At 36.5% G+C, this 24,542-nt stretch overlaps 1 protein-coding gene across 9 annotated transcripts in view; it reads right to left on the bottom strand.

The window, feature by feature from the left end:
- The window catches only part of LOC113048150 (ankyrin repeat and sterile alpha motif domain-containing protein 1B-like), a 147,169-nt gene extending 124,407 nt beyond the window's left edge, over positions 1-22,762 (bottom strand). For all 9 annotated transcript variants that reach the window (XM_026209720.1, XM_026209729.1, XM_026209724.1 and 6 more), the window contains exon 1: positions 22,302-22,762. In XM_026209720.1, the coding sequence (XP_026065505.1) occupies positions 22,302-22,432 (131 nt within the window). In that variant the 5' untranslated portion in view covers positions 22,433-22,762. The remainder of the gene's footprint in view (positions 1-22,301) is intronic.
- Positions 22,763-24,542: the final 1,780 nt, after the last annotated feature.

The raw sequence follows: 24,542 nt of genomic DNA, 5'->3' as shown, positions 1-24,542 counted from the left end.
GCTCTTCCGGCAGAAGTGCCCTAGGACCCATATAAGGAAATTCCGCTCCATCTAAAGTCACACAGAGCCATACTCGAAAAAAAACGTTCCGAAACTTGTGACAAACCGGAAGAGGTTTTTTTGTAACAAAAATACTCCTTCAAACGTACAACTTAATTTTTGAAACTTCGTCCATGTTTAGCATGGGAATCCAACTCTTTAACAGTGTAAAAAACTCAGTATGCATGAAATAGCATGTCACCCCCCCTTTAAACTAGAAAAAAAACTAAATGCTAGTGTCCATTTGCATTTAGTCACATTTAGAGCAATTACATGTAAAGTAATTACCCATGTGCATTAGTGGATCCACCGAGTGTGAAAATCTCTCGCACATGCAGGTCATTTATCTCTCTATCTGCAAATAAATTACATCTTTAAACACACTGCTGCCAAACCAATAGCATAATTTGCTTGTTCCTGAGGGACTACAGGAAAAATTAGCATTCTAGCGCTGGAGATGCACCTCAAAATAAACATTTCCCGTACACAAATACACACACACACACCCTTGAGTCAAGGCCCTTGTGGCATTACGAGTAATTACTGTATGCTGCAGTTTCGTTTCCGATGTGGCTTGAAACGCATGAAACACACACAGACACACGTAAACAGCACAAACAAACATACACACACTCTAATTACATCTATATTAGTGAGCCATTAGCTTTTTAAAGCAGTGGACAGTAAAGTTGCCCCTAATGAACTCTTTGCCCACTCACACACAAGCACAGAAAGGCCATGTGATGAGTCAGTTTGCAGCGAGGGATTCATGAAAGCAAACCCTGCTGAGATGCCAAGAAAGACAACTTACAGAGCACTAATACAGACTAAACAGATAAACTAAAACGCCCTGGGACGTGTGATAAAACTGGGCTGCTTGGAAATGAATCTGTGCTGCTGAGGAATGGACTGTTGCACCTGTACCAGAATCACAAACATGCAGCTACCCGTGTAATCGTTCTTTCCTAGTCACTGTCAGCGCTTTGATGGATTCTCCACAGCTCCTTTCAATCATAAGAGAAAAACCACACACACCAAAATCCATTTTTTTCTTTCATCTGCTGCTAAAGACTTTACAGACTGAACTGGGATCTGCCCGCTCATGCTTCCTTCTTGTTTTTGGGGTCACAGGTGAGTGGCATGGGTCTGTTCTGGGATCCATCACATCAATTTAGAGCTTTAAAACACATTTCTGGAGGGATTTAAGTCACTTATGTGCTAGAGAACTCATAGAAGTTGACACTTTTAGGAGATTAATGTATTTCAAATATAGTCCTCTTCTGGGAAAACAAGTGTTTAATTTAATTTTTTTCAATTTTATATTCATTTTAGTTTGTCTAATGTTTGTCTGATGTGCTTTTTTGCATTTTGCTAGTGTGCAGCTTTGTTTTACAATACAGATTTAAAAATATTAGACAAACACACACCTCCTGTGTATTTCTGAGGCTAGTCTCATGATTCAGTTCCTCTTGCTGTGATTTCAATCCTCCCCAGTGAAATGCTCAAATTTCTTGGTTCTCTTTTATGAGAATACAAGCAGCATTCATGTTGACATCATTTTTTCCACAGCCAATCACTGACCATTATTATTTGTTTTGGAGAACTTTTTGTTGCCATTAAATAAAGTCTAAGGACTTCTTGTTTCCATTGCAGCTGTCCCCTAGCAGTTAGTGCATAGCGCATATCCCATCTTGCAGCCAATTATATTAATACATTCATTAAATTAAATTAATTTAAAACAATAAATATTTCACATTACATTCTTTTACATTACAGGTCCCATTTATTCTGCAAGTACTGTATGGACTTGAGGACAACTGACTACATTCATTCATTAAAAATCACCTTGACAAAACATGGAAGTAATGACTCGGAAAAGTGAAGAAAAAAAAGCTCTAGCATTATTTGTTCACAGATCCCACTTGATTAAAGAAACTATCATTATGCGATGCAATGGTTTTCAAACATTCCAGCAAGTATGGATCACGTGTCTAAATTCTTGAATACACAGAGCAAAAATGGGTCCAGGCGCAGAACGTCCCCAGAATTTGATTGATTGTGCACGCTGTGAAAGAACAGCATTATATCATTGTGAATAAGTGCGAGGAGCAGGGTGAAGGACGCTTCACTCACATAGTCACAAAATTCAAATGCACAGAACCTAAATGAACTCAAATCTCAGCTGCATAAACTCAGATTATTTTGAATGTGCTGGATGGTGGGGGTTGGTCATTCAGTTGACATTGCAGGTTCAAAGTTTCCCATGCTATTTACAGACTTTCCAGGCAGTCCAGAAGGAGCGCTCCCAAAACACACACACACATACTCACAGAACAGAAAAAAAGTATTTTTCCAAAGATTTTTAAGCAGTGTTATATATATATATATATATATATATATATATATATATATATATATATATATATATTAGGGCCGGGACTTTAACGCGTTAATTGAGATTAATTAATTACACAAAAAATAACGCGTTAACTAAGATTAATTAATACAGAAAAAAAATTCCCGCATTTTTAATAACTTATTTTTTTCGTTTCGGCGGACCGATTATACTGGAGCACCAACTAGCGTTCGCACATCACCGCAGGCGCAGCACATTGAGCCTCAAGTATCACCTCAACGCAAAACATGTAGCAGCTAGCGTGGACTTTACACGTTATGTTGAACTGTGTATTATTTTGTTGGTGCAACAGTTTATGTTAAACTCTTTATCGTTTTGGCCAAGGTTATTGAGAGTTGGACTTAGTATGTTATGGCCTCTGGCTCTGAAGCAACAGAGAGATGTTTTCTAATAGTCAGGGTTTCCAATGTTCTGAATGTAATTGACAGTATTGTGTATTACTTAAAAAACACTTTGCAGAAGGTTCCAGCACCTATAAGCTTCCTGAATTTCTGAAATGTACTATTTCTAAATTGTTTCTAAATATGCTATTGCTACACTCCATGGCAAAAATTGCACTGGTCTGCTAGACTTGGTTGAACAAAAATAAACAATATTTTGTTGCTTAAGCTTATGTATTCAGTCATTATTCAATGGTATACTATAAACCCATGTGAAAAAAAAAAGACTTCTCACTGTTCTCAGGTCAACATTTATATGCGATTAAAATGTGATTAATTTCAATTAATTAATTACAAAGCCTCTAATTAATTAGATTAATTTTTTTAATCAAGTCCCGGCCCTAATATATATATATAGTATTATTCATATACTATTACAATATTTATTAATATTTTGAATTAGCTTTAATTTTTATATATATTTTTTTGTTTTAGAACTTTTTATATTTCTGCTTAGCTTTACTTTATATTTAATATTTTTTTGTGTTTCACTGAATTTGTTATGTGCTTCTGTTCTTTTTTCATTAAGCTTATTAGTTTTTAGTCATTATAAAAAAACATTTTACTTTAACTTAAGCATATTTTATTTCAGTTAGTTTTCAAGTTTAAGTTTATATTTTATTGCATTTATTTTATTTGAGCTTTATTTCAATTCAAGTTTTTGTAATTTTATTATGTATTAAATACATTTTTTGTCATTTATTATGTAAATATTTTTATTCCCCATTTTTTTCTAGTTTTAATTTTTAAGTTTTAGTTGTTTTGTCATGCTTTTTTATATTTACATTAACTTTATTAATTTATATGCCAGTTATAGTTTTAGAATTTTACTACATCAACTTAAACTAAACTTCAGTTCCAATAATTGTTTTAAGTTCACATTTTTCACCTTATATTTATATTTAATTTCAACTTTATTTTTATTGCTGAAAACTATTTTACTTGTTTTAGTTAACAACACAACACCACTTTTCACCACATGACTTCAAAAACTACAACAAAATGCAACAGAAACATACAAGATCTTCTATGAGTGAAATCTCCACCTAGAGGAGATTCTGCTTGACCCTAAATCCAGCTGTTCCCACCCTGGTACAACAACAATGCAAAACAAAACTGCACTAAAAGAACAAACACACTTTCTTTTCTTTCTTTTTTTTTTTTGACCAGATGAGTAAGAGGATCATTACTATAGAGTTATGTTGGGCTGTTCATAAGCTCCCAAATAACCTTATTAAGAACATTTGAGGTCCAAATGACAGGAAAGTACAAGAACAAACACACAAAAGAAGGCAGACTACACCTTGTGGTCCAATCTTTGTTTGAGTGACCCAACATGGACCCAACTTTGGCTCAACCAACAGCGTATGTGTTCAATCATCCGACAAATAGAGTGTGTAATTATGCTGAACAGGTCAGAACTAGTCCTCTGTGGTTGCATGTTTAACTAGTAAGGACTAACTAAAATGGGGAACAGCATTTAGGGGGGCCAACCAGCAATACACACATAAATTAACTGCTGCTATTATCACACACCCACATGAACACAAACAGACAGTCTAAGGATAGTACCAATGCAATATGGTGGTATCATGAAGTTAAGTGAGTGTTTCACAGAGCCATGTGCAGCTCTATTTTACAGGCCTTTTTACTGTTTCAGCCCTGCAGGAAAACAGGTACTCAAACGCTGCAACAGAAATGACACTCATATGACACTCGCACACATTTAGCTCTGAATTTAACAATGACTCATCATTTAAATGACTACAGCACAGTATGGCTAAGCGGTGTGTCCATTATGCAGTGCTAGGTGAGTGACAGCTAAAAGAGTCAGTAGGTTTAATTAAAGACTGGATGAACAGACAGGTGCTTTAGACCAGCTTAGGAGAAGGAAACGAAAATCCAGTCTTCATCGTCACTGTCCTCTGCTTTCCAAGAACTCTGCGTTCTCGCTTCAAAAGGTGCACACACTTAGGCTGAAACACTCTGGAAGCAAATGTTTCCATTGTTTGTACACTAAGTTTGGGTTTTTTTGGTAATATTTTTAAATTACTACATTAATTCACCAAGGACAAAATAATTGATCAAAAATAACAGTAAAGATATATATATATATACAAAAGAACAGCAAATATTTGAAAATAGTTGTGTGTGTATATATATATATATATATATATATATACACACACAACTATTTTCAAATATTTGCTGTTCTTTTGAACTTTCTATGCATCACAAATTCCTGTAAAAACTTTTAGATGTATCACAACAAAACAGCTTTGCCATGACAAAAATAAATTACATTTTAAAATCTATTCGACTTGAAATCAGTTGTTTTAAATGATAATAATATTTCACAGTATTACTGTTTTAACAGTATTTTTGATCACATAAATTAAGTCTTGGTGAGCATAAGAAACTTCTTCATGTAACATAAAAAAACAACAACTTATCAACACCAAACCTTTGATCAGTGACATTGTTTTGGGGACTAGATCAAAGGACTTTTGACAAGAATAACCCAATCTACCAAGCAATGCAACATGTATACAAACAACTGCTTTCGTAAACAACATGAAAGAATTTTGATTTATATTTAAATCTAAACAGAAGATGAAACCTGATGATTTAAAATCTTTTTTGTAAATAAAGTAAAAGAACGAAACAAACAACAAAGACAAAAACAGTGCAAAAACAGTTTGAGAAACAAACAGGTTTAACATAACAACACAAAAAATACAAAATTACTGGGTAGGTTAAGGATGATTTTAAAAACAATGGGTGATTATGGGCCCCTGTGCTAGAGTATGGGACCCTCAACAAATTTCGATGACACTGACGAAAAGATTCATAATGGAATGCAAATAAAAACAAATAAAAATCCCCAGCTTTGCCATCAGGTGTGCTAGTAAGCATAACATAACCCTTTTACTTTATTTATTTTTATTAATATTTTTTTATTTATTTTGTCAGCTTTCAGTCATGGAGCAACATGAGTTTAGTTGTTTGCTAGCAGCAATGCAAGAATGAATGTACGTACAACGTGAGGTATTGCAAGCTTGTGTACTTGCATTATATTTCATTTCCTAATACTAGCAGTGAAGATGATGACAAAAGCTTTCTTCCAGAAGAACAAAGGCTCAGTTGATTTATCGAATGTATTTCAGCTTGTTTCTTCACTCTGTAGCTGTCTCTTTATACTTCTGGAGACGTCTGTGAATGAGTTTTTGAGGAGCATAAGAAGTATTGATGAAATGTCCCAGATCGTTCCCATCGCATATACTAACAACCACATATTTCAATAGCTCATTTACCTCCCTTAATCAAGCATACATCAGACAGATAGGGAGAGATGGAGGAAGAGACAAAGAGAGAGGGGAGAGAGATAGAAAGAAAGAAAGATAGAGGGATTGGCTACAAGCCCAGAGGAAAATCCATACCACACTGTTATTGGGCATATAATTGGTTTCCGCTCTCTCTCGCTCTTACTCTCTCTCTCTCAACCCATCCCCCCATTTGGGCAGAGTGTAAACCTCTAGGATTTCATATGACAACAATAATGCAATTGTGAATTCATGTACTCATGCGAACGTGTGATTGAGTGTTTGTCAACACTTTACACTTTACTTCAGGCCCTTATAGAGACCAAAAAAGACAGTGTAGTGTAAGGGTATACACTCTTATCCTCTACACAAATATTGGCCATTCATGGTTATTAAAAACAATGTAAAACATTAGCCAATCATAAAGTCATTTACATATAAAAGGTTTAAAGGTGCAATAGCAAAAAAGCTCACAGAGATTGTCAGGGTAAATGATCAGGTAAATCTTGATAAAAATGTTTTTGATGCAAGAAGCCTCTACTAAAATTAATGTCCAGTTAGTGACATTTTGGTGACTTTTCTCAGGCAAATAAGGTCAATAGTGAAACAATGTATGAAGCACAGGTGGTTACACTGAATTTACTTTCAAACCAAGCAGATTTCTGTTGGTCAGTGTGCCATATCCATGTGACAAACTTGAACTAGCTGCGAAATCTGCATAGGGAAATAATTTGCCGTCATTCGGAATTCCTCTCGAAATGTATGGATTTTGCAACATAAAAATTCACTAAACAAAGGTAAATTTGACTGCAATTTACATTAATATTATACTTCAGAGGAATTTTTTTTTTTTTTATATAAAATGTCAAAAGTGTATAATACAGTATGTCCACTTTACAACATGGAGGACATATGAAAATAATGGCCTAAGACCAATAGCAATCATTTCCATCTTTTTTGAGCTGTGCTACTTGTGGCAACAAAGGAAGGCTCTATTGGCTGTTAACAGCATGTACCATGAGTTCAGTACAGTTCAATAGTTCAATTCAGCAGTGCAGAACACGTCTGTACATGAAACATTAAAGACACTAATACACACATACACTCTGAATGAATGTGTGCGGGTGCAGGACTGTGTAAAAAATGGATGGCAAACACGGCTATACCGACAGAGATGGAAACAGATTAGGAAGTGTAAATGACAAAAACATCCTTTTCTTTTGGCCTTTGACTTCTATGTAAGCTCAAGATGTTAACAAAACAGTTCCTTTAAGGATTGTCAATCAATTGAAATAATCACATGCAATACATGATGTGATGACACTTTGTGACAAGTAAATAAATGAATGAATAAACACTGCAGAAAACCTTGGTTGTTCAAATTTTGGTTGTTCATTCCATGATAAAATCACAAATGTTCCTGTCAGACAGGAGTGGGTTTTTCCCAGAGGGCTCTCTTAGTGAAGTGTGTGTGTGTGTCTGAGGTTTAGTCTGACAGAGGAGCTCCCAGCCAAAAATCATCCAGAATCCTGTCTGGGAAGACTCTTTCAGAGCATCCGTCTCTCTTTTACAAAGACACTCATGCCCTACACTTCCAGCTGTGCCCTATTTCAGGGATCACAGCTCTGGAAAACTGAGACAGCAAAGGTTGCCTTCCTCTCAACCACACACAGAGAAAAACACAGCGAGTCCTCTCTAGTGGTGGGTCACGACCCAAAAATGGTCTGGAGGCCTGTTCGGACCTCAGAGAAAAATAACAAAGCTAATTGCACTTAATAAAATGCAACAGACCACATAATTGTGCATATACTGTATAGAATATATTATCGGATCGATTTCAGTTCAAGGTAGAATTAAGAAATGTATATTGTATTAAAAATATTAATATTGATTAGCATTATATAATATCTTAATGTTTCATGTAGAATACATTTTAGGGAGCCATCACTGAGCTAATAAAAATTACAGAGGTCACAGGGATGTACCCATAATACAGTTCTGATTAAAAAAAAAATATATATATATATATATATATATATATATATAATTATTTTCAGTTATTGCTGATAAAAAAAATTCATTCTAAAAATATTTTGTGTTAAATGTTATATAAATATATATTACACATTACTTTTATTTTATAAAACTTTATTTGAGCGTTAGATGATGGCAAAGAATGTAATCTAAATGTAAAAATCCAGACAATGAGGGTACACAGTTCAGTTCCCAATATCTCTATTATCCAATATTAATGAGAAGCTTCTGATAAACGATCCAGTATATATATAGTGCCTCGAATACATTTAGATGTTTGACTTTAAGTTTTTTTTTTTTTAGGTTAAACAAATTTGGTTCTGTTTTGGAGTCGCCAATTAATGTTCAATGTAAATGATGGATCTTAAAGCAAAACCATCTGAGATCCACTTACTGTAACTATACCTCTTTGCTTCTCTTGTTCCTCCCTCATTCTGTCCCTGGGTCACGTCTCTCATTCTCTCAGTGGTGATGTTTGTGTGATGAAAACAGATTGCGTAGAATAAAGCACACACTTGAGGTTTGTGGGAAGTTTCTCTCTCCATCTCTTTCACATAGTTTTTCTTGTTCAGTATGCCACTAGACCTCTATGAAACTGCCCTTCAATGTGCTTAAAATTAATGGGGTCGGAAAAAAACAAGAGCATTGAAAAATTAAATCGTCTTCATTTTTCATTGTGCTTTGAGGGCCATGAATATTTCACAATGTTTAAAAAAAAAAGAGTCATTCCTCTTCTGCTACTCACATCTGAATAAAACGCAGGAAAACCAGGCATTTGTTTCAAAAATTCAAAGAAAGCCTTGCATATAAAGTATGGTCCTCACTGCAGCCATTTTGGACAAAAATTGTCATGATGGATACCTTATAACTAGTTTACTTTTCAAGAAGTGCTTTGGAAAAGACTGTTCTTCCTATAACCTGGAAATGGTTCTATGAAATTGTATTTAATCATTTTATCAAGTTTAACAAAAGCAAGAAAAGTAAAAACATCAATAAAACAAAACAAAATTTTTTATGTGAGTTTCATTTAAGTTTCTTAGATCTTATAAATCAGACAGTGAACTGACTATAGGTCACAGATAACTTCACGAACGCCGACATAAATACACAACTTAGCATAGCGTATGATATATATAGCTAAAATATATGCATTTAAAAAAGTATAGATATATTTGCACCATAGATGTTCAGTATCAGGGTTTGCAGGATTTTTAAACTCAAATTTAAGACTTTTTAAGACCTTCGCAAATAAAATTAATACCATATGAGCAGGGTAGAGCAATGTCTATAGTACCATATTAAACTGTAAAATAACTGTAAAAAGCATAATTTAGTTCAGATACAAGTTTTCACAAAAGCGAAGTTTTATAAAATGATAAACTTTGAATTTCAGACTTTAAACCAAAAGTCAAAAGTATTAATAATTATACTAATTTAAACAATTATTATCAGTAAATTATTATATAAATTAAATAACATAAATTAGGTGTGTGATATTTACAAAAAATATATACATCTCTATTCTGGTATTTTATCTATAACGATAATTAGACAATATTTTGCTGAGTGTGTTATTGTACTGGTATCTTAAGGACTACAGTGGACAGCTGTAGACCTCATTCAGGAATAAAAGTGTCCTGTTACTCAGAGACGCAAAACAGCACTGTGGCTGTGTTTGAAATCATTTTTGATTTTGCACTTTGAACATGCAGCGCTCATGTTTATTCAGTGAAATCATAACTTTAGCCTTTTGAAGTTCAATCGTCATATTCAGCCATATCGCAATTCTGGTCTTTCCGTACCCAAATTTAAAACATCCTGAAATCATAATTAAGACTTTCCTATACAATTTAAGACTTTTTAAGGCCTTAAATTTGATACAACTAAATTTAAGACTTGCTAAGACCCCGTGGAATCCCTGAGTATGTGTGGTAGTCAGTGGTTATGAGAATCAATTTCACTGTGTGTGGGATCAATGCCATTATACATGAACATACAGTATATTAATTCAGAATAACGGCCTATTTCCTCTGCCTACACTTTACTACATCAGCAGAAGCAACCATACAGATGAACAAGCAATTATAGGAGGGAGAGAATAAGCTTCTGAACACACACAAGAACACACACACACAAGAACACAAAAACTTGCTGTTAGAGAGAGTTGGCATGTTTCGGAATTGCTACCATGTTCATTTTACTATTTCAGCATTATAGTATTTATACTGTGCAAAGTTTGTCATTTTTGTATGCATAGAATACCCAGATGACCTACTACTTTCCTGCTGCTTTCAAAATCAACAAAGAATCGCCTGAGATTTTAAAATAGATTTTGTGTAGATCGTCAGTGAATTACGGCTCTGTGTAGTAAATACCAACCAGTTTTGCCAAGTCTGTGGTTGTTTTTCATGTCTACGGGTCAAAGCGACAATACCAATAACGTGATATTTAGCCTCTAAAATGTGAATATTACCAATGCAACCCTGCCAAAAAAAAGTATATTTTAACCACGGGAAGCAATTTTTATCGGGGAAACTCGTGGTAACACGTTTGGTGCTACTTTTGGACTAGTTTTGAGAAGCAACTGGGCAGGATTTGTTATGATAACCTGGCAACCCTGATCTGAACCCATGTGCTGGAAATATACTTCTAATTACAGGAGAGTCTCTTTACTGATGAGATGCGCATGAAAATCGCATTCGCAATCGAAAATCTTTTGCACAGCCCTGATTTGGAGTGTGTTGAACCAACTAGACTGCCAATATCAACCATGACTTTTAACACCTTATTCTTGATGTCATCAGAAACACACAAGAGTTTCTAAAATGACGGCATTTTTCATCTCAAGTCTGGCTTTTTCATTTTACACCTTCAAAGTACCCTAACAACATCCGTTCATGCTTGATTTAATCATGTAAATGTAATGTTATCATTTCAAGATTATTTCAAATGAAACAATTATATTTTTCATTATGGAAATATGAGACTATTTTACATTCTGCCACTGTACATTTTCTTAAATATAGAGTACAAGTGGACTTAGTGTTCATTTTAGTATTAGTATTTGAATATAGTATTTGAATAAAATAAAAGAAAATACATCATAAAATAAAACAAAATATGGTAAAATAATAAAATGTTTAATAATTTTTTTTTTTTTTTTACAAAAATTGTTTAGAAAGAAAAAAAACTTAATAGACAATACATGTAAAAATATTATATAAACTTGCTGAATTAATTAAGGAGCATAATGAGGTCATATGACGTAGCATAGGCCTAATACTGTCTTATTCCTTACCGCATTCTGTTCACATACTATTTTTAGTAGGCAGCGTACAGTGTACAATGTTCAGTCGTCTGTTCAGTTAGCAGCAGGCTGGTAACTTCATATTGAACACAGCCAGAGATTTTGGGATTCAGATTGTGTGTGTGACTGCTTAAGAATGGCTCATTTGTTTCAAATGGCCTGAGAGATTAGTCTTCTTTGATCTATATGATCCAAGTGAATGAGGACAACACACACACACACACACACATACACACATGGATGAAGAAGGTGCACTAACGTCTGTTAATGAGTGTTTGATATATGTCCAATAGTTTATATAAATGTGCATGTTTAATATACTCACCGATCATTGGGTCAGAATTACTGTAAATCCTGCTCATTACCACATACCACAATGACCAGCCATTCAAGATCATCAATACTACAACCCATAAATATTTCTGTAACACAGTCTGCCAAGGCAGTGTAAAAACAGAGGGGAACAGTCATATATCACTCTCTAGCAGTTCTGAACACTCTCACAAATCTCTGCTCCCCTATGTAATCACTGACAAATAACACCAGCAGCAGTTATGACCTTGCAGTAAACGCCAGTCTCCAGATACGTACCCAAAAACAAAAACACAGACAAGTAATGGCAGGAATTTAACCGGGTAATGAGTCTCAAATAGGTCTGATTGAGTTCATGAATATAAAATCAAGTAAATGCATGTAAAGGCTCAACGTTATTTCTTTTATTTAAAAAGGGTAATGGTAATGGGAAGTACAGATGATAGTTTGTGTAGAACAGATGTTTGTGTACAGTATGTGTGTACAGTAAGGCATGAGAAATTCAATAGAGTTTTCATTTAGTGAGTCAGTGTATCAGTGCTCTGCTAAAACACTGAATATATCCAAAGAAATGTCATGTACAATAACAAAATTTCCCATCCCATCAATGGAAAAAGAGTTGGACATCTGTCCTTATCATAGGCAGGGTGTACTAGGGATAGCCTGAATAGAAATATATATAATATATATACCAAACTGATGTTTTAATAAATATTTAAACACATGTGAATGCATCTCTGCATTATCCTAACATCCTGTGCTCTCTAGATCAAGCAATCCTTATAAGCATGTGTGTGACTGAGACAGGCCAGCTCATCTGGAAGGAAATAGCATCATGGGATATTGCAGTAACCCTGGCCTGTCATTTTACACATACAACACATCATCATCACTATCAACAGGACATCATTTGGCTGCGCACAAATACTGGACAACAATCAACGCCGCATAATGTACACAGGACAGGCTCTGAAACGGAGATACGTATTACATCCGTTTAAATATATGACTCTGCAACTTCCAGGCCACACATATAAAGAGAACATGAACAGCCATTAATGTGGTATTCAATGCTAATTGTGTTACATCAATAAACTGGTGTTAACTCAGCTTTAAGTGGATTTTACTCAGGGACTGGAACATTCTTCTGTCAGACTGTCCAATTCACTTCATAAACAACACATGCAAAAAAGGGTATTCTCACAAACACTGCCAAGAAATGTCTGGGTGTTATGTCGCTTCAAAATAAAAAGAAAATTGAACTTTGCATTGTGGTCATGGTATTGCATTTACTAAATGTAATTTATATTAATTTTAATCAAATCAAAAATAAAACAAAATGTGTCACATAAAAATGATCAAATGATCAAATAAAATATTATAATGTAAATAGACAAAATTAATACAAATGTAAAAAATGTGTTAAGGTTAGAACAACACTATTCTGTTTTATAAAATTAAAAAAGTCACATAAAATGTTTCAAATATCTAACCACCTCCTGCTTTGTAATCACTGTAATACAGTAATAAGAATGTGAATTTGTGGGACAGTATTCTTAATTTGCATGTGAATAATTCACTTTATTGAGTAAAATACTTAATTAATTTAAATTTTGAGTTGAAGTCTGAGTATTTATTCATTCGACTCGGAAACAGCTTCCATGATCATGTGCATGTATATATCAAGAAAAAGGGGAGGAAGGGGTGATAGAGTGTGAAGGAGGAAAAGAGTAATTGAGCTCTCTTGGCACCCATTGTCTTTCTCCTTGGTTTGGAAGGCAGTGCTGACCAGGCCTCTAATGGGACTGCAAGCTGAGTCTTAGGGTCAATCAGGAGGGAGCGAGAGAGTAAAGCTGATCGATACTACTGTGGAAGTCCTGCTACCAATGGCATAGAGATCCTAACTGATAAAAGAGAATGAAGTAGGAAAGGAAGAGTGGAAAGAAGAGAGAGATTGAAAGATAAGATGGGGGATTTGTAAAAGACAAAAAAAGAGGAGAGGGACTTTCTGTATTCACATGTCTTGGTGCCTGGCCGAAGGGCTAAATTAGACACATCTTGAGGGGTTTTGTAAAGTGGAAAGTGTCCACACGCATATTCCTCCAGAGGAAGGGTCAAAGGTCATACTACTTTCTTGCTTCTTGTTAAACAACAAAACATCATTAGACAAATCCATGAGCTTGTTAATAAGATCCTGTGACTTGGGAATGTCAGATATGCCAGGTATGAAGGTTACATTCAGTAGCGGACATAGTCATGCCGCCCTCAAAAGGTTGTTGATTTAAAAGCAAATGGTACTGGTAATTTCCATTCAAATCTCCATGAAATCAGCTAATCCAGTGGTCACATGTCTGGCCATGTGATTGAGAACTTTCCAGGGGGAAGACGGGATATCTGAGCCCTAATACCAGGAGGATACTCGTCTATACAGTGCTGTGAAGGCCATTCATCTGCACAGAAAACATTCATAAGCCGCTCTAAGATAAAGGATGAGGGCCTGAGAAGATGATTTATGACAGCTTTTCAAACAAAAGGCAAACATGCTCCAAGGAGTAGAACAATCACTGGCAGAAGCATTACACAGACCCTAAGCTAATCAAAGGCCGCCCTGGCACAGATGGGTTCCCTCCATGGAGCATTTAGCCTTAACACGGGTTGCCACAGCTCGAGGAGAAAGCTCGAGGAGAAGGAGCTAAACTGATCAGGGAACAGAATGGAGGTACTTTAACTTGTCAAAAACCATTGAGACTGTGAATGATCTTTCCAACAATAAGTTAATAGGATAACACGTTACATGTAACATGTGTTATGTCCCCTGCTAAAGAGACAGTCTGAATCCCAATGGTGCCCATTATACAATGCTGTTATGAAGCCCTTTTAACCTGTAAAAAATCTTTGAGACTGTGAATGATCTTTGCAACAATTGAGTTACTAGATAACGTGTTACATGTAACACACGTTTCCTTGCCAAAGACACTCAAAGTGTTTTGAATGATGGTTCCCATCATGCACTGTTGTTATGAAGCTCTTTTAACCTATGGAAAGGACTGAGACTATGAATAATGTTTGCGACAAATGCGTTAACAGAATAATGTGTTACATGTAACATGTATACATGCATGTTACGTCCCTTGCTGAAAAGTGAGTGTTTTGTATGATGTTTCCCATAATGAAATGTTGTTATGAAGTTCTTTTAACCTGTAAAATGCATTGAGACTATGAACGCTCAAACTAACTGATAACAGAATAACATGTTACATGTAACACGTGTTACATCCCCTATTGAAAATACATTTGTCATGTAACACGTTATATCCCCTTCTAAGAAGACTGTTTTGAATAATCGTCCCATCACACAATGCTTTTATGAAGCTCTTTTAACCTGTGCAAAAGGCTTAAACTGTGAATGATGTTTACAACAAATGTGTTAATGAGATAATGTTACAGTATATGTAACACATGTCACGTCACCTCCTAAAAACAGTGTGTTTAGGATGGTGGTTCCCATCATGTAATGCTATTATGAAGCTCTTTTAACCTGTGCAAAAGGCTGAGAATGTTGTTAGGAAGTTCTTTAAACCAGTGAAATACACTGAGAGTGTAAATTACGTTTGGAACAAAGGTATTAACTGAATAACATTTGCATGCAACACGTTATATCCCCTTCTGAGAAGACTGTTTTGAATGATCATGCCCATCACACAATGCTGTTATGAAGCTCTTTTAACTTGTGCCAAAGACTAAGACTGTGAATGATGTTTACAACAAATGTGTTAATGAGATAACGTCGGTTATAGTACATGTAACACATGTTAATTCACCTCCTTAAAAGAGTGTGTGTACAGCTGAATGGACATGGACTTTCCTTATCATATTAGTATGGAAGTAAATTGAGCTTGACAGTGAAGAAAAAACTACAGCATCGTCCTATTCAGCTTCAAACACTAATGAGTGTTTCTAGCATGTTAATAAATAAACATAAACATGTTTCTTTCCATAAAAAGTAACAATGTAGAGTAATTCTGTTTCAGCACCTATATATCTTTCCCCTATTATTGATGTATACTGCACACAAAAATTGCTAGACCTTTCTGAAATTTACATGTCCTTTACATTTATTCATTCTCAATAGCAGACGTTTTTATCCAAAGCAACTTGCAAATGAAGACTTGCAAATGAAGAACTGCACTAAAATGGGATTGTCTGACCAAGCGACTTACTAAATTCAAAGTAGAAAGATTTATCAGGCCACTGAAATCTTTTTTATTTATATAACATTCTTTTTTTTTTTTTAAATACTATGATATTTTTACATTTTCAGTTTTCATTTTAAACTGAGTAATTTTTTTTTTGTTTTAGTAATTTTGTTCCACTTTTTTTATTCAATATTTTCTCTAATATTTCTTTTTGATTTTTTGTTTTCATTAGCTTTATTTAAACTAACGAAATGTTATTTTTAGGTATAATAATAACAACATTGGTCCACTGAAAAAAAAAAAAAAAAACCTTTGTTACATGGTACAAGGTTGCAATTATAAGACTTTTTGATGAATAACTAAGGTTGATTTGAAATAATCCATATTTATTTATTACATTTATATATATTTTGGATGAACAAAAACTCAACATGTAATGGTCATCTGTGTTGCTACTGTACCACACAATTACTGTGGTAAACTGAATTCCAGAATTACTCTAAAGGTCAAATAAACTGAGTATAAATCATGGCTGGTTGCTTTACATGATGGTCACAAAGTATTTTAGTTTTCTATGGGGGCCGTTCTTCTTCAAAATAAGCCACAAAGTAGACCATGCTGATAATTTTAAATCTGTCTTGTTCAATCCCATGCTGAGTCACTGTGCAAAGTGAAATTTTTTTGTAAGGGTCATTTTCTTACAACATCATTTCTTACTACGCACATGAGCACTTAGAAACTGACAGAATGCGTCTCAGACAAACCCACTCTTTGAACACAGAACACGCTACGTTCCCCACAAATCTGAACTTTGACCCCAATGCGCCACCCCTTCCTCCCGTCCACTCATCTCTTAATGGATGGTGATACATAAACGTCCTCCTCCCTCTTTCTCTCTATCTGAGAACACTCCTCCACACTGGCTGACGGCTGCGCTCCAGAACAGAATGTTTGGGAGCGGTCCATGTTTTTAGTAAGCGGCTCTGACAGTGAAGTGTGCATGGCTCTGTGTGGTGTGCTCAACCGGCACTGCGGTCTGTGTCGCTCAGCGGTCTGTTTCTGTGCCTGATAAGACAGGGGATAATGGTGCTGAATGTTTAGTTCGATAAACCGCAGGGACATGACGAATCTGTGACTGCCCCAGACCGGCCAAGACTTAAAACAGACGCTAACTGCTCTTTTCATATTATTAGCTAGTATATGTCACGGTGGCTGACTTATCGTACAAGAAAAATAACTAGTCCATTTTTTCTAGTTTTGGGCATGTGAATGACTCACATGCCCAACTACCAATCAAATTAGAAAACAAGGCAATCAGCAAAGTGAGCCAATGAGAGAGATCATCAATCTAGATTCCCTTAATAAACACAATTGTCACAATATCCACAATGCTCAACCAATGCAAGTAAGTGATGATTTATAATAATAGAATGAGAAAACAATTACATTTAGATCTAAAGAATCTATCCTGCTAATGTCTCACAAGTCCATCCGAAATTCATGATTCAGGCACTTTAATTAAGAGAGACAAATAACCACTGCGCAATCTAGTTCATCATTACCATATTACAGTTTTTCTAAGTCGCTTTGGTACATTTCTCCGATCAGAATTGAAATACTCAAAAGGTACTACCTGTTCAATCTTCACACCATTGTGTCACTTGTGCACTTCAACAAAGCAGTTTCTCGTTTCTTTGAACAAGTTGCAAATGCTTTGGTACATCTATGCAAATGATTGTGTACAATTCTCTGCTGTTTCCTACATTATCAATTATGTCAAGTTGATCAAAATGTCTTTATAGAAGACAACAACATCTTTAAAAAAACATCCAAACAGTCAGCATCTCAACCATTGACAGGGTGCTGGAAATACACCAGATGAATATGAAGCAGCTGTACACTGTTCCATTTGAAAGAAATGGTGAAAGAGTTAATGAGCTGCACTACCAGTATGTACAGTACAGGTAAAACATGTATGAGCATGCAGCTACTGTACCTCACAGTAAACAGTACAACATTGTATAGTGATATACAGTACAGTAAGTGTGACCTTATACATTTGCTATGGCTGTAGAAAAGAAGATGCAATATATGCTGCATACATTTGATGTTACTGTATCTTGGCTGGCTTCAGCTTAACGAAACGCAGGAGGTGTGGTCGAAACATCATCAGCTACAGTTGATGTGCCAGGTCAACGGGGCGGGAACATAACCAAGGGTGATGCTATCTCTGAGAATGGTGAGCTAACGCATATTCCCATTATTGGGCCATACAATACAGAGTGTCTTGTCACCTTTTTAGACACTCTCTACAGTGATCTCATCCCTGAACAAGAGAGGGGTCAGATTGGAGATGACCTGCCAAAGTACGTGATGGTTTGGGACAATGTCAGTTTCTGTCGCTCCAACATAATCAGGCAATGGTTTGCAGCCCACAACAGGATGCTGATAGAGTTCCTCTCACCCTACTCTCCATTCCTTAACCCCATTGAGGATTTTATTCTCAGCGTGAAGATGGAAAGTATATGATCACCAGCCACGTTCACAGATGACCCTTCTGGCTGCCATGGATGCAGCGTGTGATGACATCACAGCAGATGCCTGCAGAGGCTGGATAAGACACTCTAAAAGCTTCTTTCCATGCTGCATCGCATGAGAAGATATTCGTTGTGATGTGGATGAAAATTTGTGGCCAAACAGACCGGAACGTCAGGAGGTGTAGGGAGACTGCACTGCAATTCCTACAGTCTTTTCCTTTCTGTATCGCAATGACATGGTCTGTCACCAAATTACAGTACAAACAGTAAAAGCGTGAATGTGAATCTTGTCCAGTCTCTTGCAATCAAACTCCCAAATACACTAAAGTGTAACCTACGATTTACAGTAATTGTCATCAAACCTGTAGCCATAGTTTACATCAGAACAACCTTCCAGAGTACACTGTTTATTAACAACATGATTAAGCAATTTGACTTGTCTTATTCGTACACAATGACACAAAGTCTTGACATTTTGATGGCATTGACATGTTCATTGACAGATATTTATTTTTGAAAGATGAACTATGGATTTTGAGCAAGATACTGGCTTTTTTTAGGTAATCCATTGTGGTATGCTATTTGTAAGAGTTGTTTTGAGAAATGCACTTACTGTTTTGCAAATGTTGAGGATGATTCGAGAAATGTACCAAAGCGACTGAGAAAATCTGTAAGCGCCGAGCGTATGAATGTAGTAGCATTTGAAATCATTTATTTGTGCAGTGTTGCCTAATGCAGCATTCACACTGTGACTGTGTCATTATTGATGGGTAAATCCATTAGCACTATGAGGGTGCAAAACATTGATCATACAGCAGTGGGTCCCGTCCCACGTGCAACAGTGTATGTGTGTCAGAGGTCACAGCAACAAACCTGTGTCATTGGAACATGCTTTATTTGTATGCCTTTTGCAGCTCGGGGTATTTCCAAACTCACTTGCCTTAAAGGGATTTTAAAGGGACAGTACGACAGAATATTAAAACGACCTACTACTACTTCTGCCAAAACATGGAGTATACAACAGAGCACACTGCACAGAACACTGTATCTCACAATGCAGTGTGCTCAACAATGAAATAGAAGACATTTTGACAAGAATGTAATAAGCTTAGATAATAACTGCAGATACACAGATATTAAAATGGCCAATATTATTAGAATAATTAGTAAAATAGACAGTATATGATAGTATAATCACTATCATCTTAAATAATTAACATAGTAAGATTCTTTATTTTTGTATTTGTTTTATTGAACTAGATAGATAGATAGATAGATAGATAGATAGATAGATAGATAGATAGATAGATAGATAGATAGATAGATAGATAGATAGATAGATATTTTTTTTATTTCCAAACATATAACAGGACACTATTCTTCTGATCATGATTTAATGAATTCATGTCATTTTTTTATATATATAGTGCAAGCTACTAACCCATTCTGAACATAATTACTAAAATCTCTTAAACTCTTCAAGTGACCCTTGACCCGTCATAGATCCACCCTCATTTTCAGATAAGGCCATGTTGAATCCTCTCTGGGCGATGCACCGTCACTAGCTGTGACACTGCAGAGCTCACAGAGAGAGAAAAGCACAACTTCCAGCACCGTGGACAGATGGACAGAGCCAGACCCTCCCCACTATACCACACTGTCCCATTCCTCCAGCCAACAGTTCTGACCCAATAAGAGAGAAACACAAACACAACATACTTCCCACTTTCCAACCAAACAAACCTCAAGGATCGACCACAAAACAACAGAACAATGCCTTCCGAGCCCATAAATTAGAGGAGCGGCGAGATTATGTCAGCCTTTACCACTGGAAAAATGCCATATTACCAGGCAGAGGGATCTTTTGTCCAGACAGCACACGAGCAGAATTGATTGTACTCGCTGTTTTAACCAGTGAGGTGGCTGATGTCTCGAGCCAGGCTCGATCAGCCTCTCTCGCTCTCAAAGAGACGAGCAGACATGTCGTTCCCAGGTGCCCTTCCCCCCATCTCATCCTGGCCATTCCCGAAGCATATCTGCCCCACACAGTTGTCATTTTACATACTGACGTGGAGATAAACGTGTACCCGAGATCATATACCAGAGAACCGTAAACACATGCATGCACAGCTGATCAAACATCACACATCAGTCACACAGGGCGAACAGAGCAACCCACACTAGGTACAGGAGAAATCCCTCTTTATTACTAACAGTACAAAGTGTTAAAGTTTGCTCTGGGAGAAGGATTTTCTCCATTAATGAGGCCTCATTAACCCTTCATTAACTAATTAATTAGAATTAATTCCAAAGGAAACTTATACTGCCAAGAGTTTTTTAGCTGTTATAGAAGGAAATTGCCCAATATATATAAAAAATATGAATGAATGGTCCTTTAAGTTCTTTTATTTTTAGTGGTACAGAATTAAACCACTCCTTTGTTCTCAAAGATATCCGTTTTTTTATTACTATTTTTTTTACTCGCTAATTTCATCGATCTGACTTATTCACAAAAACAAAAATACAAGATTGTGATGCATTAATGGTGTGATTTCATATTAAAACTGCTTTTCTTTGTATATGCTCTAGAAAAAAAGGTTAATTAAACAACAACAAAAAAGAGGAAGAAGAATACTTTTCTCCATATTTATATATTAAATATATTATAATATCCATATATTAAAATCAACTGGGGTCCAAAAATGGATATTGAACCAAATTGACTTTAATTGCATGGACAATTTTAAGTCATATTTGGAATAGGTAAATGACCGTATTTTATTAAATGTTTGTGAGAAGAAAGTATCAATTTAGTCTCAGATATTTCTTATAAAGTGCCTCAGGAGACATAAAAACAAAGCAGTCGTTGGCATGTAAAAGCATGGCTGTCACTACATTTCACTAGGGCCTGGGACAACATTTTTATGGATGTGCTCCAAAAGGCCAAATGAGTGAGCTATATCAGAGAGGACCATGGTGGGCCCCCCTCGACACAATCCCACCCCATTCCCCCTTTGGTACAGAGCTATGAAATGAATGTGGACAGTACTATACAGCCCAGATCATTTGGTCTTGGAAGTATTTGACAAGAAATGCTCAAGTTAAAGGGAGAGTTCGGCCCCAAAAATTGCAATTCAACAATTACTCACCCTGATGGTGTTCCAAACATGACCTTCGTGGAATACAAAATAACATATTTTGGAAAATGTTGTTATAACCAAACAACTTTGGTTGACTTCCATTGTACAGACAAAAACACTAGGACATGTCTGAAATTACCTTATTTTATGTTCCACAGAAGAAAATCAGGTTTACACATTTGGAATGACATGAGGATGAGTAAACCATGACAGAATTTGGTCATCAACTATCCCTTAAATACCGTAATCTCAGAGTTTTGATTGCAGGGCAAGACAGATGAGACACGGAGATCTGCTCGGCACGTGAGATTTTCTCACAATTAAAGTCTTTTAGGATGGCAAATAACAGAAAAAAAAAAAAAAAAAAAACACTGTACGAGGGGCGCAGTGGGTCGGGGATGCCTAGAGTGGGTGTGTGTGATGTATTATATTGCTCAAGCAACTGCATTCGCTCTGTCTGAATTGATACAAACAGCCTGGAACCAGTGGACTCCCGGAAAGCCCTTTTATTTCGGACACACACACATAAACTTGTCCGCTACGGTCTGTTTTCTCACCTGAGTAACCCGGGCAGAGGTATGGAGCCGGAGCCCGAGCCCAGCAATCCTTTCTTCCCACTCAGCAGCTTCTCCACCAGCCCCACATTCCCGGTCCGCGCCGCCTCCAGCAGCTCCTGCTCCTTCCCCATCCCGGACACAAGTTTAATCCACGAGAACAAAAACAATCCGGACTGAACGGCGAGGTTTCCTTTTAGGATTTCTGTGGCATGTTACCGACAAACAGACGCTCCGCCGTGCCGCTGCTGTGTGAATAAAGCCGCTAGTCCATACTGGAGCTCAATGATGGAATGATGCACCGGATATTCACTGTAACACGGTCCCGGTGCAGCGCTGAACGGGAGGATGATGGTCCGGTTGCCTGGAGACGGGGGTTAAATCACATTCACCAGCCGCTCTGCCAGTGCGCTCTCGGTCACCGTACACACGCTGTTCTCTCTGCGCGCGCGCGCGCTCTCTCTCTCTCTCCCTCTCCCTCTCTCTCGGTGTGTGTGCGTGAGAGTTCGCGCGCCGTTGTACTGACAGCAGGGCGGCCCAGCATCAGTGTTTCTGTCTTTCGGTTCCTTCAGTCTTCCGTTACGAGAGCTGCTCCGGCTGGGCGTGGAGTCACTGATACCGAACACTGTTACTGTAACCTTGTTTTGATGTCATTGGCGCACGAGGAGAAAATATGTCATATTGAACGTTCATACCCTACTGTGGTGGAGAGATTGTAACAGTCTACTACGGTACTCAGTGACTGGTATATTACCGTTAAAATAGCATGTAAAAAATGAATGTAAATATACCATGGAAAAATAATAACAATGGTAATTCATAGCAGTCATTTATTTATTGTTTGTTTTGCAAGGATGCCAACTCATTTTAGGGGACAATAACGTTACAACTATTAATCAGAATATGAGCATGGAAAGAATGTGGGCTTCATGTGAACGTGTAAAGGCCAAAAGAAGATGAAGCCAATATTCCTGTTTCTAGAATTCGAGAAACACACACGCGCGCGCGCGCGCACACACACCAACTGCTGGACTTCACAAAACATAATGTTACACATTCACGAAATATCATTCTGGGAACCAAAATGTGGGTCATTCAACAGCTTATTCGGAACATTTAGTGTATTGGTATTCATATTTTTTCATATTTCCATAAAATAAAAAAAATAAAAAATAAAAAAAAACTTTAGGCCTACTATGTGATACTATTATTATTTCTTATTATTATACAATACTGCTGCAATATACATATTTTACATGTTAACCTGCACAATGGAATCAAGGCGTCCTGATTTTTTTTAAAATTTTACAAACATTATAAAATGTCATGTCCTACATTTTGCAGTCCATTGTGCATTTGTCTCAAGGACAGGAAAGAAGAATAATCAGTTGATTAAATTAACGTGCAGAATTAAATGCAGCATAATAACAGAATAAGCTCATAACAATATTAACAGCCTATTGTAAAAATCTTTGGAGCATGATGTGCATTTAAACAGTCACTGACTACATTGACATGCATAAGAATATTCCTACAATATTCTGTCATTTTCTTATGTGTCAAGTATACATTAACCAGATTTCCGTTTGGTAATCATTCAGTATCATTGTAAACACACAAACTGTCATGAAACCACAATCCCATTCCATAATTGACGCTGAACCTCCACTGTGCTCCTTTCTAAGAGATATTTTTGAGCTATAATTGTGAAATACTGAAAGATTACAGATCGCAGATTTTCTCAGGTTTTGTTTAGAACTTCACTAACATCTCCACAGCATTACTTCCTGTGCCGTACAGCTGTGAAGTCTTGAAGAGAGGGAAAAAAAATGTTGTGCTAAAGACTGGAGGAGGAACACAAAAATGAAAGAGATGATCTGGTGTGTGTGTAAGAGAGAGAAGCAGCTGCAGGCCCACTGGGAGTTGGACAGAGTCACTAGATTTCAGCTTGCCAAGAAACAGAAACAACCGGATCTTATGAGGCAGTTGTGTGCAAGCTCTCTGCATTTCTCACACAAAAACAAGCGGGTGTTCAGTGTCTATTTAGTTTCTAACTCCAGGAATAAACTCCTCCATAGAGCAGCAAACAGAGCTGTATTCATCTGCCTTAATAGGGAATGCACAGAGTGGGAGCACACTCAGACACAAACACACACACACACTTGCAGGCCTGTCTTTACAATTCATGAGCGTGCCACATGAGATTGAGGTTGCATGGAGGTGAAGCCAAACCAAACAGAGATT

This window comes from Carassius auratus, chromosome 29, assembly GCF_003368295.1.
Source record: "Carassius auratus strain Wakin chromosome 29, ASM336829v1, whole genome shotgun sequence".
Lineage (NCBI taxonomy): Eukaryota > Metazoa > Chordata > Actinopteri > Cypriniformes > Cyprinidae > Carassius > Carassius auratus.
Note: the sequence above shows the minus strand (reverse complement) of the source record. Positions and strands in the feature narration are given on the sequence as shown.